The 17602-nt window shown below is 41.3% G+C and overlaps 1 protein-coding gene and 1 pseudogene across 2 annotated transcripts in view; one reads left to right on the top strand and one right to left on the bottom strand.

The window, feature by feature from the left end:
- ATF6 (activating transcription factor 6) overlaps window positions 1-17602 on the bottom strand; it is a 235030-nt gene that overhangs the window by 184593 nt on the left and 32835 nt on the right. For both annotated transcript variants that reach the window (XM_075564052.1, XM_075564043.1), the window contains exon 7: window positions 10513-10733. In XM_075564052.1, the coding sequence (XP_075420167.1) occupies window positions 10513-10733 (221 nt within the window). The remainder of the gene's footprint in view (window positions 1-10512; window positions 10734-17602) is intronic.
- Window positions 13101-13184, top strand: LOC142437814 (small Cajal body-specific RNA 24; annotated as a pseudogene).

Here is a 17602-nt window from a genome sequence, read left to right as displayed (position 1 = left end):
GCCCCACATTCAAGCATCAGGGATCAGCTATCTCTTTATTCTTAGTTTCCGCCTTCTCTCTCTCTCCTCCCTCTTTACCATCACAATCAATATTAGTGAACAGCGTTGGGGTTTTTTTCCCTTCTTTCTCTTTATTCTTTCTTTCCTCTTTCTGTGTTTGCTCTCCTTGTTTCTCTCTCTGCTTGTGTGATTCTCTCTGCTCCCTCTCATTTCTTTCACATGCCACTGCTGGTTCCCAGAACCCTACACTCTGCCTAGGGCAACCCTGCCCTCTCAGTGGGCAGCCTGACCCCTAAGAGAGTGCTGCACACAGGACAAGCCAGGGCTACACTCAGCACGGCATGGGGTCAGCTATTTCTTTAACTATTTTTAAAATTCTCCTTCCTTTTCTCTTCTTTCACATTTACGTATCTTCCCTTAGCTCTTCTCTATTTTCTACCACAGCCTCAGCAGATTTAGTTCTCCTTTTTAGTTGTTTTCTTTTTTTTGCTGTTTTCACTTTTGTTTACTCTGTGCACTTTAGCTGTGTTTGTGTGAATGGGTGTCAGTTTGCTTGGTATTATTTCCCCAGTCTGTGTCTTTCTCTTTCTCTCTTTTCCCTCTCCTTTCACTCTCTTTCCTGTCACAAACCACTCGCGGCCTCCAGGCCACTCCCCTCTGCCTAGGGCAACTCTGAAGGCCCACCTGGGGGAGCTCCCACCCGAATTTATTGGCTTGGCAAGCAGCTGGGGAATTCACACTGGTCCTCTTCCACACACCAAGCAGCAGGGGGTTCTCCCATACGAAAAGTGGAGGTATCCCCAGCCTAAATCCTGAGGCCTACAAGTGACTGGGGGAAACACCTGGCCACCACCTGTGGGGCTCCACGCTACTGTGGGAACATCCACCCAACCTCCAAGGCGATCTCTGTCTACGGTAATTCCCCTGCCAGCTACAGATCTCTACACCAAGGAGGGTATACCTGCACGCCCTCCTCAGCACTCCAGTTGCAGAGAAAAACATCACAGGCCAGCCGAGGTGCTCCAAGAACTGTGAAGTCTACTTAGAGATCGGCCAGGGAAGCAACGTCCTCATGGGCCCACAACAACCTGATCAGTGTCACATGACAGGAATATCCAACACACATTCCAAGTAATGGAATATTGGACGGCTAGGATAAGAGTGAAACCACAGGAAGATATAGCGATAACCCGACTTCTCAGTACAGCTACCAGCAGGTAGTTCATAGAAGTACTCATACGAATCCTCCAAGAGAAAGCCCAGGGCTCTTCGACTCAGGAATAGGACTCCAGGCTCCTCTAAAACAACACGTAAAAAGCAACAAGTTCTAACAGCTTCAATGAAAAAGCAGGACAAACAGAAGACAATGCCGGAAGAAGTCATGAACCTAATGATGGGCATAGAAGAAGATATTGACCTGCCACAAAAATAAATTTTCAAAATGCTGCTTGAAGTCATAAAGGATATGAGGGAAGCAATACCGAAAAAAAGATTAAATGATAGAGGAGATAAAGGCAACACGCCAAAGGGAAATACAAGAGTTATGGGATGAAATAACAAAATCCAGTGAAAAATGGACAGACCTTGCCTACAGGCTTGAGGAGGCAGAGATTCGCAACAGTGACCTAGAGGATAACCAAGCAGACCTCAGCAAATGGGAAAGCCAGTCAAGTAAGACAATCAAAGAAGCTGAAGAAAACCTGAGAGCCATGTCTGATGCTATGAAAAGAAACAATATTGGAATAATTGTGTTGGTGAGAATGTGGATAGCTAGTAGAAAAACAAAATGTGGTAGTCCCTCAAAACACTGAAAGCAGAACTTGATCCAGCAAATACATTCCTAGAATGTGTGTCTTCAAAAGACTAAAAAGCAGATTCGAAAGGAGTCTTGTATACAAATGTGCTTTGTAGCATTATCACAAAAGCCAAAAGGTGGAAATAAATGTGTGTGGAGAAGTGAAATTTCTTAATATGGCTCTTCTATCCATGTTTCTGTACTCCCACCATATGATTAGAAGGGACTATGCAAATAAGGCATATGTAACACTAGTGTAGGGGATTGCTTGGTTTTAGTTGCCACTCCTCTGACTATAAAAATGAGCCATGTCAGAAGCAGGAACAGAGAGAAACCCCAGGACCATCAAGGTAAAATAGCCACTCGTGGAGCGCATTCAAATCTCCATCTGAAGTGGCCAAGACTGAGACCAGAAGTATCAGAGGCTGTGGCACAGAGGTCATGGGACAGAACAAAGAAGACAACTTTGGAAATCATTTGTTCAAAGAACAATACACCATTTGAACCTCAGCCTCCACAACCCTGAGACAAGAATTAGATTGTACCCAGTTACCACTGCTGACCGCTCTGAAAAGAATATGTTCAACTCCCACATTTCCCTCCACTTCTCTTCTGGTTCCATAATCTGTTGGAATAGCCACACGGATAAAGTAGAAGAAAAATGTGGAACAAAACTAAATATGATTTTAAAAATCAGGTTTACTGCTCTGAGGGCGACTGGTGGCACCTCCAAGACCATGGCAGCTTTGTTGCCCTTCAAATCCTAGAACTAAACTCAATTTCATGGCTCCCCTTTCACCCAAACAATAGACAGGCCAGTGAGCTAAACAATAATAGTAAGGAGGAATATAACTCCTTAGAATGATCAACCATTAAAAGGGCAGTATGAGCCAAAAGGGATAAAACTCATAAGGTAGGAAAGGTTAGGAAAGGGCAAATAGAACTGGGAAACTCAGGAAGGAAATAGGAAGAACGCTGTTACATTAGAGGAAGTGCAATCGGTGTCATGAAACAAATGTGTACAAACTACCGAATGGAAAACCAGTTTGTTATATATATAAACTTCCACTCAGATTTCAATCAAAAGTTGTGGGGGGACTGTTAATGGGGTTGGGGATCAGGGCCAGCTGTCTGCATTCTGACCAAGAATTACAAAGCTAGAGATTATAGAATCCACTGATAAATTAAAACCCTGCTAGAGTACAGATAGCGAATTTCACAGTAACAAAAAACTATTTCCTAGATAGGTAAGAAATCTCATGGAAAAAAAAGAATAGAAAAGCCATTTCAAGTACATGAAAATCTATTCTTTATATCCATAAAACTGATCCTCTAATTTTAAAAAGAGTCTTAGTGGAGTTGACAAATATGATACTTCAAGGCCCAATTATGTCAGTATCTGACAATAAATTCTTCAATTAACAAAACTAAGATGAAAAGGCAACAAAGGCCACTCCAGAGTAGGTCACTGTATAAGAGCTAAGCCCACAGAACTTTCCAATTATTACACCCTGTTCACGGGTTGTTCAAATTAGGATATGAAGAACTTAGAAAAATACTATAGGAGTAAACACATTTTTGTTTGTTTTTTTGTTTTTGTTTTTCATTAAATATAAATGTATTTCTAAATCTTAGTAACTTGCAGGTTCAATAGAAACAATACATGCATGATCTTCACAAACAATTTCATTAAAATTTGACAGTCACCTCACATGATACAGAAGCATGCTAGTTTCAGATACTTTGCAAATGAGCAATGGCTGCTGGGGGCAGGAGGGTGGGGGAGATGACATAGGGACTGATATCCTGGTCAGCAGGATGAAGACGATTCCCAGAGTTGAATGCATTTTTTAAATTAAATCTATGGCAAGGACTTTTTAGAATGCCAAGAAGTAAGGGCTGAGATTTCTTCCACTGATCACTAATGTGAAGAAAATAAAACAGGATGTATGTGTCCTACTACCACTGTAACAAATTTCCACACATTCAGTAGCTCACAGTTTATAATGAGAAAACGTACTCGTACAGAGGCCAAGGCCAGAAGTCTAAAATCAAAGTATCAGTTGGGCTGTATCTGCAACCAGAGTCCAGGAGGAATAGTTATCTTTTCCAGCTCTTCAGAGGCATCTGCAGTCCTTGATTTATGTCTCCATCCTCACATCATTCAAACCTCTTGCTCAAGTCGTTACATTTCCTACTACTAACTCTGATCCTAGTATAAGGAATGTGATTACATGAGGCTCACCTTGATAATGCTAAATAATCTCTCCTTCTCAAAATCCTTAACTTAATCATATCTGCAGTGTCCCTTTTGCCACATAAAGTAAGATACTCACAGATTCTGGAGATTAGGACTTGGGTGGGTATGTGTATGAGAGAGAGAGAGAGAAAGAGAGAGAGAGAGAGAAAGAGAGAGAGAGTTGTATGAACATTTACAGAGCAAACTGCACGTCCATTCACCAGTTCACACACATTTTATTTTGTGACTCTGACTGAGAATCCCACACTATGACAGCATTCTTGGTCTGTTTGCCTTTTCTCTAGTCATTCTTTCTTGCCTTCTGAGCTTCATCTCTTGGCAAATGCTGCCCTGCTGATTTTGTATGTTTACTGTTCGAAAGACTGTGTACCTCCCTGGCATTATTGTCTACCTGGAGGCCTAACATTTGGCTGAAAATTGAGCCACAACAGTGAATTTAGTAACAGACCTGAGAGCATCTATGGGCCATTGTCTCTATCAGATCAATAAATCTGGTTTTGTTCCATATTTTCTCTCACTCTATCCAGAACCTCCTAGTGTAAGTCTTTTCAGAGCACTTGGCCGTGGTAGCCAGGCACCATCTGTCTTTAGGAGAGGCATTAGGTAGCTTATCACACAATATGATAGAATGAGTAAAGCAGAGAAAGGATGAAGTGTTGGCCTGGTCTGCTGATGGCCAGACTGTTTGTGGGCTGCACAGGTAACCTGGTGTGAGCATGGCAGGGGACCATTGGTACTTGGTAGAAACTTATAGCTCAGCTTTTTGAAATTAAAAGACTATTTTTCATATCTAAAAAAAATAAGTAAAATCCTAGATAGAGTGGGAAGAAAGTGTGTAAAAGAACCCAAAATCATAAAAGAGACCAGGCTTATTTATCATACACAGAATGGGAGTCCCAAGTAAATAAATGGCCAGTAGTAACCTTTCAGGTTATCCCAGTGTTAGAATAATCAACCCTTTAAGATCAAAAGGGCAGCATTCAGGCAAAGACAAGGTTCTGGGGGTTAGGCGAGGAAGGACGGAAGCAGGAAATGAGGGGAGGAAGAGAGACATTATGGCACACTGGAGGAACCACCATGAATGCGCTGGAGGAACCACCATGAATGCGTTGAAGCAAAGCGTGTGTGAATCGCTGAATGTAAAAACCGATGGTCAGCTCAACCTTCACTAAATTCACAAAAGGTGAGTTTACCAAAAAAAAGAAAGTGAGCATGCTTTCCTAAGGAGCCAAGCACTTGAAGAGCCAGGATGGCCAGTTACCAAGAAACTGCCATTTACTAACAGAATTTCTCACTGAAACACTGCCTGTTTTCCCCCCACTCCCTCCCTCATCAGGACCAGGGCTAATAGCAAACCTTATTTCTTGAAAAGTTAAGGTGAGGTCTCTAAGAGTTAAGGCTCAAACCGAATAGATTCACCAGCAAAAGGCAGGAAAGTAAGATTATAATTTGAACCAGGTGAACTGTTTCATAACAGAAATGTGGCACTTAATGCAGTTTACAGAATATGGTATGCTAAAAACGTTACTTATGGCAAGAGCAGGCCTCTGGAGAGTGAAACTAGCCAAACAAAAGAACTAAAAGGGTAGGAAAGAAGAAGCTATATCAACATTACAAAAGCCACAAAACACGGATACACTTTTTTTGGGGGGGAGTGGTTTTTTTCCCCCTCCTTTTCTGAATTATTACATTTCCACTATACTTTAAAAGTAAAATAAGTTCATTTTTTAAATTCCTTTCTTTTTGACTTTTGAGTTAGAATTTACACCAATTCAAATTTATCCTAATTTAACAGGACTTGAGTCTAACAAACACATACACTGTGGAGGTCACGCGAGTACTAACACAGAGACTTTGTGGGCAGATCAAAGTTCTCTTCTGCGGCGCCTTCTGGAACAGATTTGCTTTTGGTTCCTGAGTGACTTGGCCAGCTGATAGGGCAGACGGATGCTTAACGTGAAACAAAGGGGTAGTCAAAATCCCAATCCGAAAACTCATACTTAACAGGTTTGGCTCATTTCCTAGTGTGCCAAGTAAAAATACACACAGGACCCTCAAACACAGGACCCTCAAGGCAGGTTGACTAGTAAATTATTCTAATTGTTTTTAGGTCTTGAATTAAACACACAGACTAGACTCTTTCTTTTATAATACTGTCTATTCCAAATTTTGAAAATTCCTAAGTCTAGCCAACAAATATTACTAAAAATAAAAGCTCACATGTGTTGATTCTATATTTTCTCAACTCACACATGTCCTGTTCCTCAGTGGGGACTGAGATATCATTAGTGAATTACTCAGCAAATTCACAGAGTACCAGTAAGAGCAGAAAGCAGAAGAGATGTGGTCTTTAACACCAAAGAACTAATAAAGGATGTCTGATGATCAAACCAACATAAAATGTGTTTTAAGTACAAAGGAGCCCGGCACCCTGGTGGGGCTATCAGGCAAGCACTGGACTATTAACTACAAGTTTGGTGCTCTAAACTCACCAACCTTTCAGCAGGAGGAAGATGAGGCTTCATGCCCCAAAAAAGATTTACAGCCTTGGAAACCCTACACGAGGTCACCAGGACTTGGAATCGACTCAATGGCAGTGGGTTTGGATTTTTAGAGTCCAGAATTGGTCAGATACATATAATGGCAGTTGCCAACATTAAGATGCTCTGCATTAAGCCCAGCAGAGGAAAGACGGCCACCTTTGGTTTTTAAACACAAGAGAGAATATTATTAGATTATTAGGACTGAAAAGAGCCTTCCTATATCTTACATGCACTTGCTCCAGATAAGTCCTCTGGACCAATCCATAACAATTCCTCCGGTGTTCCATATGATAACCTTCATTATCTAAAAGATCGCTCCCAGTCTCCTTTCAGTTTTCTATCCTCCAGCTTACAGCACCGTCCCAGTCCTAAAATAATTTCTCTTCCTCTGCCATGGGTTGTTGAATTTTCTTCCAGTTCTAGCTTTGTTCCTATGGATTTTCCCATGATCTAAATATTATAAGTCTATTACTTCTATGTAGGATATGATTATGCTCATCTTTTGACAACAATGGCATGCTGTTGACCCTACATGTTTTAAAAAGTTCCAATTGGTCTTTAGCATTTTGTACATGTCTAAAATATTTCTTAAAAAGAAATATTGAATGAAAGCCAAGTGAAGGTTAAGCATAATAGTGGGACAAGAAGAAAGTAAAAGGAAATAGAGGAAAGAACTAGGAGGCAAAGGACATATACAGAGGTATAAATACAGGCATGTACATATGTAAATATATTTTTATATAATGATAGGGAAATAGATCTATGTACATATATTCATATGTTAAGTATTAAGGTAGCAAATGGACATTGGGCCTCTACTCAAGTACTCCCTCAATGCAAAAACACTTTGTTCTAATAAATCGGCATTCTATGATACTCACCTTCCCTGACACGATTACTAAAGACAAAGTGGGTGAACAAGCAAATGTGGTGCCCGGCTATCTAAAGATATAGCGTCTGGGGTCTTAAAGGCTTGAGGATAAACAAGTGGTCATCTAGCTGAGAAGCATCAAAGCCCACATGGAAGAAGCACACCAGTCTGTCTGACCACAAGGTGCAGAAGGGATCAGTTATCAAGCATCAAAGAACAAAAAAATCATACTGGGGGCTCACCTCCATGATACAATCGCTGAAGACAAATGGATGCATAAGCAAATGTGATGAAGAAAGCTGATGGTGTCTAGCTATCAAAAGCCAGGGTCTTAAAGGCTTGAAGATAAACAAGCAGCCATCTAGCTCAGAAGCAACAAAATCCATATGGAAGAAACACACCAGCCTGTGTGATCATGAGGTGTCAATGGGATCAGTTATCAAGCATAAAAAACCCAGAACAAAAAATCATATTGGTGCGAATGAGGGGGAGGGCGGACTGAAGATACAAAGCCCATGTATAGACAATTGGATATCCCCTTACAGAGGGTCGTGGGGAGATGAGCCAGTCAGGATACAGTATAGCACCAATGAAATGTACAACTTTTCTCTAGTTCTTTAATACTTCCTAGCCCCCACTATCACGATCTCAATTCTACCTTACAAATCCGGCTAGCCAGGGCATGTACACTGGTACAGATCAGAGCTGGCAACCTAGGGAATCCAGGGCAGATAAACTCCTCAGGACCAACCATGAGAGTCGTGACACCAGGAAGGTAGGGGGACGATGTGGGGAGAAAGGGGGAACCAATCACAATGAGAGACATATAACACGCACCCTAGGAGGATGAACAACAGAAAAGTGGGTGAAGGGAGACAGCAGTAAGTGTAAGACATGAAAAAAAAATTATAACCTATCAAGGGTTCATGAGGGAGGAAGGGTGGGGGAGGGAGAGAAAAAAAAAGAGTTGATACCAAGAGTTCAAGTAGAAAGAAAATGTTTTGAAAATTATGGTGACAACAAATGTACTTCACATAATGGATGGATGTATGGATTGTGATAAGAGCTATAAGAGCCTCCAATAAAATGATTTTTTAGCGTATTTATTATATAAAAACAACTCTGAATAGTTCCTATTGCTGGTTTCATATTGGGAATATTAGAAAAGATTTCAGATTCATACTTTAAAGCAGGGGTCCTAAAATGTCAGCATAACTATCATTTCATTTACAACTGAAACACACACCATATACTAGTACTTACTAAGCCATCAGTGAGGATCCCTGGTGGCAACCAAAGGCTGCTAACCAAAGGCTGGTGGTTCAAACTCACCAGTTCCTCCGACAGAGGGAAAAGATCCTGTGATCTTCTCCTATAAAGATTAGCGTCTGGGACACCGTACATAGCCTGTGAGGCAGTTCTACTTGGTCCTATAAGATTCCTAGAATTGGAATCAATTCCAACGTACACACTAACATGCCAGAAGCATTGTCTTACCATTTCTATTCCTCAAATTCACAACCATCAAGGCTTTCCACGGCCTCTATTCTCATAATGCATTCATTTTCTTCCTCTGTGTCTTGGCATACACTGTTTTCAATAGCTGTAGAAATTATGGGATTCTCAGGAGGGTAGAAGGAAGGTGAGGGAGAAAGGGGGAACAAATTACAAGGATCTACATACAACCTCCTTCCTGGGGGACGGACAGCAGAGAAGTGGGTGAAGGGAGACGTCGGACGGTGTAAGACATGACAAAATAATAATTTATAAATTATCAAGGGTTCAGGGGGGAGGGGGAGGGGGAAGGGAAAAATGAAGCACTGATACCAAGGGCTTAAGTAGAAAGCAAATGCTATAAAATGATGAGGGAAACAAATGTACAAAAGTGCTTGACACAATGGATGTATGTGTGGACTGTGATAAGAGTTGCACAACCCACAATAAAATGATTTAATTTAAAAAAAAAGAAATTATGGGATTCTTATTCTAAGACTTGTATATTCTGCTTTCATGGGATGATATTCCATTTATAACTATTTTACAATACTTTTGAGATTACTTAGTTGTGTTTATAGAACAATCTCACAACGGATGTGTGGGTTAATAATTTATATTAGACACATCAGGCAGTGGTCTGATAGAGCAATTGCATAACTCACAGGCCTTTTAAAGTACTCTGCAACACCTAAAGGAAAGATAGAGGCCCAGCAAACTAACCAGTGGTACTCACTTTTATTTTAAAGGAAAGATATAGGGTTTGGCTTTCCCAATCAAAATTTTAGAGGATCCACAATTATCCTGACTACTAGACTGTAACTTTCGCTATGCATTAGGGCCGTGATATTCAACTATTGTGCAGTGCACATCGGAAGGTGTTTCAATCATTTCGAAGAGAGTCCGAGTGAACTTGCAAGTGCCGTCACTGGATTCACGGAGAGTGAATGCTCTGTGACTCTGCATTACCAGAGGCCCCCACCCCGTGCTGGGATAGCTGAAGGTCGGCAGAGACAGAAAAGTATCAAATCATCAAGCATTAGACGAATTCCTGCAAGTAGCAGATCATTATTATGCAGTGGTGGGTACTCTTCAAAGCAGAGGAGGATGCTAAGTAGAAACTCTGCCTAGAAAGTAGGCCTACAGACTCTTCTCTTAGGAGTTGTCAAAAATATTTCAATCAGAAAACATAAAAGAATCCTATAAAATATTAACGAACAATTGGGAAAGGGCGGAGGGAAGGGTAGGAGGAGCCTGATGAGAGTTTTAAAGAACGAATAAAGTAGAGGGTGGCATGCATATTGCACTTTTGGGTAAAACATTGTGGACATTTTAAAACCTTCTCATTTAGATGCTAATATAATAAGCCTTCCCCTAATTTTCCAACACAAAGATTGGGTGTGCAATTTCAGCACACTTTGTTTAATCTAATGTGATATAACAAACTTTTTAATGAAACAAAATAATGAAAAGAAAAAGATGGATGTGTTTGTTTGTTTGTTTGTTTTTTAAATCAGACAACAAAAGAGCACTAACTTTCAAAACTTACATCTGAACCCACACTCCTCATGGTACTCTGTAGGGCAGGTTTGGTCAAAGAGAGCTTTCCATTCACGGGGGTGGTTGTCACAGGGGCTGGTACCACATTCACCATGTGATTAGGTAGCTGTGTGGATCCTCTGGGAATGGCAAGGACCGGCTGAGGAGAGGGCAAAACTCCAGGAGCCTGGAGCTGTACCACAGTAGGCGGAGAGAGGAGAACGGTCTGGCCTGCAGCAAAGATACACAGAAAAGGCATCAGTGGGCGTGCATCCCTGTGGCAGGGAAAGCAGTTCAATATTTGGGCATCTTCTGCAGGCAGAAGAAGGGTCACACTGAGGGATCTGAAACCACCAATTAAAACATGATCAATAACATCCCACATTGTGTGTGTGTGTGTTAAAGTAATCAATTACTTTAACATTCCCTTTGATCTTATTAACAAGGCATTTCCACATTCCTTTTTCTCAACTATGCATACATCAAATTTGCTAAGTGAGGCGTGCCTTTCTCCAAGTATTAACTGCTAAAGTTCATCAGTGCTAAACGGATTTTTCCATATTATAAAAAACAAATCTTTTATACTAAATACAGAGGATCACGTATTTTAAATGAATAGGTTTATAAATACACAAGACAAAAAATATATTAACAGAAACTCAGGAACAGTAAGTATCAAAAATAAGTTAAAACAATTTTAAATGAATTTTTAGTTAATAAGTTCAGTAAACATAAATGTATCATTTAGAATACTCTATAGTAAACACAAGCTCTCCCTCCACCTACAAATAACCAACTAAATCTTTTCTTAGTCTTCAAATTATTACTTTAGAATTAAGCTGATCTGAGGAGAGTTGTATCATTGTACTAGGGAAGACTGATATAATTCATAGCACTCATCTATTAAAAATTTTACTTGCCTGCTGAGTGTTTCCTTTCAGATCTAGCCAAGTATATAAGGTGTTGAAAGCCTGGCCTAATTTCCACAGGTGCTTGAGGCCTATATCGCAAAATACAGGTACAACAGTAACGAGCAACTAAAATCTCATATAAATGTATAATTCTTCTGTAGGAATAAAACAGCATTGTACTTTCAGACAGTTTAATGTGAACCACATAAAACTCAGTTCAGTATTTCAAAAGATCAAACACTAAAAATCAAAATTGTGTTGTTTCAGAACACAAATGATAAGCACACCTGTCTACCAGGAAAAAAAAATCACTTTTACAAAAAAAAAAAATCTGTTTCAGATGGTCTCAAAAATCATATTACAGTAGCAAGATTTAAATTAATACCATTTTACATCAGATTAAGAAAAACATTTAAATAATTTTGGATTCATAATCTATACAACATATTTAGGTACAATCACTAAATTTTTATCTTGTCATTTTTTCCTGAACTAACTTCTTTTATGAAATAAAAACATAAGTGGACATCTTTTGTCTTTTTTTTTCCATAAGTGGACATTTATCCTTATTCACTTTCTTCTCAAGGTGAAGATAACTCTTTATAAATGTCCTGGACAAATGGGTGCATAAGCAAATGTGGCGAAGAAAGCTGATGGTGCCCAGCTATCAAAAGAGATAGTGTCTGGGGTCTTAAAGGCTTGAAGGTGAACAATCGGCCATCTAGCTCAGAAGCAAAAAAGCCCACATGGAAGAAGCACAGCAACCAGTGCGATCATGAGGCGCCAAAGGGACCAGGTATAAGGCATCATGCAAAAAAAAAAAAAAAAGAATATATGTATACGTGTATATATATGTGTGTGTGTGTGTGTGTATATATGTATATGTATATATATATATATATATATACCATAGTGAATGAAGGGGGAAGTGCAGAGTGGAGACCCGAGGCCCAAGTGTCGGCCACTGGAGATCCCCTCATAGAGGGGTTTAGGAGAGGAGATGGGTCAATGAGGGTGTGAGGTAGTACCGATGAAGAACACAGCTTTCCCCCAGATCCTGGATGCTTCCTTCCACCAACTACCATGATCCGAATTCTACCTTGCAGGGCTGGATAGGGCAGAGGTTGCACACTGGTATATATGGGAGCTGGAGGCACAGGGAATCCAGGCTGGATGATACCTTCAGGACCAAGGGTGTGAGGGGTGATGCTGGGAGAGGGGAGAGTGAGTGGGTTGGAAAGGGGGAACTGATTACAAGGATCCACATGTGACCTCCTCCCTGGGAGATGGACAGCAGAGAAGGGGGGGGAGGGAGACTCCGGATAGGACAAGATATGACAAAATAACAATGTATAAATTACCAAGGGCACATGAGGGAGGGGGGAGAGGGGAGGGAGGGGAAAAAAAAGAGGACCTGATGCAAAGGGCTTAAGTGGAGAGCAAATGCTTTGAGAATGATTGGGGCAGGGAATGTGCGGATGTGCTTTATACAATTGATGTATGTATATGTATGGATTGTGATGAGCGTTGTAAGAGCCCCTAATAAAATGTAAAAAAAGAAAAGAAAAAAGAAAATGATTAGGGCAAAGAATGTACAGATGTGCTTTACACAATTGTTGTATGTATATGTATGGATTGTGATAAGAGTTGTATGAGCCCCTAATAAAATGTTTTAAAAATAAATAAATAGATAAATGTCCTGGAGAAATATAGTAGCTTTCTGTTCACCCTTTCCCAGTAAAAAGGGTGGATCGTTCCACTACTGACACTTAAAAAAAAAAAGAAAGAAAATCATAAAACACAGAAGTGATTCATAAGCAGATATAAAACTGCTTAGGCCAGACAGGCAAGTGAAAAATACGTAAAATAGCCTGTGACCAAGTGTTAGACTTTAATTATACTTATTTACTCTTAAACCATTTCAAAGAAAGGATTCTACTTTCAGTTACAGATGTATATGTACAGCAGTGGTACGTAACATGCAAGTATTTGTAATATTTCTTAGAGCTAATTGAGAATGAGACAAGTGTGTGCTGGTCACTGCCTAGTAATCACCATCTCCTCACTAGAGAACTGCATCCAAGGAGGAGGGGGTGGAGGGATACCAAAGCAAAGTCTGTGCACCAAATGTGGCTCTGAGTCACCGCAAGGCGACTGCTGCCTTTGTTCCTTTCTGTACTGCGCAGCAGGCCCACCATCTAGCCTGAAACGAACCAGCAGCTCTATCAAGGGCCCTCTAAATATTTTAGGCATGTTTGGTTGTAAAACACAGTGGGAGAAAACAACTAAATGCCTATTGCCTGGCTTCGAGTGAAAAAACAAAATCGCTCCTGTGTCTTACTAAACATAGACCTGCTGGATGCTGACCAGACTACGAACCTGCAATGTAAGACGACTGTTCAGGGGTCTAAATTGTTAACAGCTGAACTTGTTACTACTGTTCTAGTGTGGAAACAGTTAAAAGAACACACCAAAAGTCTCTTTATCCATGTCAGCATGTGCAAATCCTCCATAATGGAACGCGGCTGGCTTCCATGCTGGATACCCTGCCTGGAAATTACACACGGGTCTGGAGAGCCAGGCCTTCTTTTGCAGCTTTCCTCAAGGATTTCAACCGCTGTACCAAACATGTACTGCATGCTCACTTGATGTAAGGTGGTGAAACTGTATGACTTGGAGAGAACTGTCTCTCTCTTAGTTTTCTTGAATGTAAAGAAGATAATAAAACCTCTCTCCATGAGGTTGCAGTTTAAGTAAAAAAAATGCACGTAGGTATTTACAACAGCGTCGGCATGCAGTGAAGAGCTGGAGGGTCAGGAGCCCTGGTGGCTTCCATAATGGCATTTATTACACGTATTGCTTCATTAAAACGTTTTCAGTGACTGCTTTTTAATGATGAAAATCTATTAACTCTCCAATTAGACTGTAGAGTCTTAAAAACAAACATCTCAACTTTTTTAGAAGCAATAAGCAATTGTTCTTCTGTGCTCTCGATTTGCAGAGAACACAGTACTGACCGAGCCGGGCCGTTGCCATCGTGAAGCCCACTGTCTCGGCCATGGTGTCCACCTATTTCGTTAAGGGGGTTTCTCTTTTTCGCCGACCTTCTCCCAAGCATGATGCTCTGTAAACACGTCCAAAGGTAAGTTAGATGAGGTCCTGTCATCTTCGTTTCTAAAGAATATTCCAGCAGTCCGTCTCCCACGAACAGACCGCCAGGGTGTTTCCTCGATTCTTCACCAGCACCGTAACTCAAATGCCCCAATTTGCGTTGGTCGTCCTTGTTCTTTCTCCAGCTTTTGCGTGCAAATGGTGTGATGGAAAATACCCTGATTAGGTCAGATGAGCCTTAGGCCCCGAAGTCACATTTTTGCTTTTGAACACTCTAAAGAAGTCTTTTGCAGCAGGTTTGGCCAATGCAATACATCATTTGACCTCTAACTGCTGTTTCCATGGACATTGGCTGTGGATCCAAGTACAATGAAATTCCTGATAACTTCAATCTTTGCTCCATTTATCATAAGTTTGCGTACTGCTCCAGTTGTGAGGATTTTGTGTTCTCTATATGAGGTATAATCCAGGCTGAAAGCTGTAGTTTTTTATCTTCATCAGTAAGAGCTTCAAATCCTCTTCATCTTTAGCAAGCAAGGTTGTGTCACCTGGGTATCACAATCCTGATGTCATGTTCTTTATATATAGCCACTTGCTCATCATACAAATTCAATGAGTATATGAAAAGGATATACCCTTGACACACACACCTTTCCCAATTTTAAACCATGCAGTTCATCCTTGTTCTGTCCAAATGACCGCATCCTGGTTTATGTACGGACTCCGTAAGAGCACGGAGGACACAATAGAGCCCACCTGGATTCTCTGCCTCAGGGAGGTAGTGGGAACTGCTATCCCACTTTTATCACATGCTGCCATCTGGTGGAAGCCTCTATAACTGCATGAATCTGAAGAACTTGGTTTCAACCCAGCAGAGACCATTCTCAGGATAAAGGTGCCCCACTGTTGGCTGATTTTTTTTTTCTTTTTATTCAAAATACTTCGCAGTACTGAAAACACAGGTAACAACAACAAACGGCAAGCAGAAAGTAATTCGGCCTTAAAAGGGTGAAATGTTCTGGGAATTTCCAGTCAGAAGTAATACAAGCAGTCCCTGGGTTACAAAGGATTGTCTTTAAGAATTTGTAGGTAAGTCAGAACAGATGCATATGGTTCTTATTTACCTTTACTTTAGTGCAAGAAAAGGTGCCAAGCCTTTTCAATGACTTAAAAGCTGCACGTGTGGTAGTGGTGAAGAATTTTACTGTGAGTAGGAGTTGGTGTAATCATTTCAAAGTGAGCGCAAATCTACATAACATTAAAGGGCAACCGTGGGAGACTCTGTACACCAGTTATTCTGAGCCACACCACCTGGGCTCTCCCTCACAGTAACAGAACGACCTGGGGCAAGTTATTTTACCACTCTCTCCCATTTCAATGATTTCCACCATGATCCACCCACAAGTCTAAGACAGAAATGTGGAAGTCACCCTAAATCTCTTCTGAGTTAGGCTGGCCTCTGCCCTGCTATGGCAATGTTCCGATGTTCTTTTAGGGATGCCAATAAAGGCCCAAAGGGCATGTCATTCTGCCACAGCCTCGGCCTGAAAGCACTCTGCTCCAGTTCTGTGGGTCCGCACAAATAAACGCCCATGGGTATCCCATTCCACAAACCAGTCTTCTGCCCCAAAGCTCTCCACTTTACTTACTTTGCGGGCTGGGAAGTCCACCACTCTTCGTCATGCAAGTAAAGGTGGTTGGGATGAAGAGTTTATAGTTAGAGTGGGTTCTGCTCTTCTTACGCCAATGCTACTCCCCTGGTGTCAACTGTCTCTTGGATCAAGGAGGTACACAGGCAAATTCTCAGTATCCCCCACCACCCCCACCCCAAAAAATACTTCTACTACTGGCTCTTCTCTTGGCTGGTGATAGTGAGATCCCACCCCCTACTCCTGAGATGGTTCATTTTATACCCAGTAGGATGCCAATCACAATTAACCTTGTTAACAATTACTCACAGTTGAATCATATAATCCAATCAGTATTTTCCACCACCTTCTTATTCCACCCATCAGGAAAAATCATCCACCCTCTCACCTAGCTCTTCTTTGGCTCAACGTCCTATGACCTTGGAACAGACCAAAGGTAACAAGCATTTGGAAATCAAATGTGTGGCCTTGCCTTCATTAAAACCACGCTCCAAAGAAATCCTCTAACTATCCACAGAATATGGCCACAAAGGCCAGCGCAAGTTAGTGTTGTGACCGTGAGGTTTTGCATCAGCTTGGTTAGGCCAGCATCCTCAGTGGTTTGGGCAGTTGAGGCTTCCCCTGTGATGCGATCCAACATAATGTCATCAACTCCCTGATAGGACCTACTGTGACAGTTTGGGGAAGATTAGGGTGGAGAGCTGTTGTTAGATGCCATCAAGTGTGTTCTGACCCATAGCAACCCTGTGCACAACAGAACCAAACACGGCCCGGTACTGCGCCATCCTCACAATTGTTCCTGTGCCCACTGATGCAGTCGCTGTGTCAGGGAATCTTGTGGAGGGTCTCCTCTTTTGTGCTGCCCCTTTACTTCACCAAGCATGATGTGCTTTTCCAGGAACAACCTCTCCTGACAACAAGTCCAAAGTATGTATGAGGAAGTCTCATCATCCTTGCCTCTGGGAAGCACTCTGGCCATGCTTTTCCCAAGACACTTGTTTGTCCTTTTAGTAGTCCATGGAACTTAATATTCTTCACCACAGTCCAAGTGCAGTCATTCTTTGGTCTTCCTTATTCAATGTCCAACTTCTGAATGCATATGAGGTTATTGAAAATACCTTGTGTTGGGTAGGACACACGCTTGTCCTCAAAGAACCTCCTGCTTTTCAACACACTGAGGAGGTCTTCTGCAAATTTACCCAGTGCAATGCCACCTTTGAGCTCTTGACTGCTGCCTCCATGAGCCTGATTATGGGTCCAACTGAGATGAAGCCCTCGACAAGTTGAATCTTCTCTCCAGTGAGCGTGAAGTTGCCTACTGGTCTAGTTGTGAGGATTTTTGCTTTCTTTACATTAATTTGGAAGCCATACTGAAGCTGCAATTCTTGTTATTCCTCAGCAAGTGTTTCAAGTCCTCCTCACTTTCAGC

This window comes from Tenrec ecaudatus, chromosome 1 (genome assembly GCF_050624435.1).
Source record: "Tenrec ecaudatus isolate mTenEca1 chromosome 1, mTenEca1.hap1, whole genome shotgun sequence".
NCBI classification, from domain to species: Eukaryota; Metazoa; Chordata; class Mammalia; order Afrosoricida; family Tenrecidae; genus Tenrec; species Tenrec ecaudatus.
The sequence above is the reverse complement of the archived record's forward strand: the minus strand, read 5'-3'. Positions and strand labels throughout refer to the sequence as shown.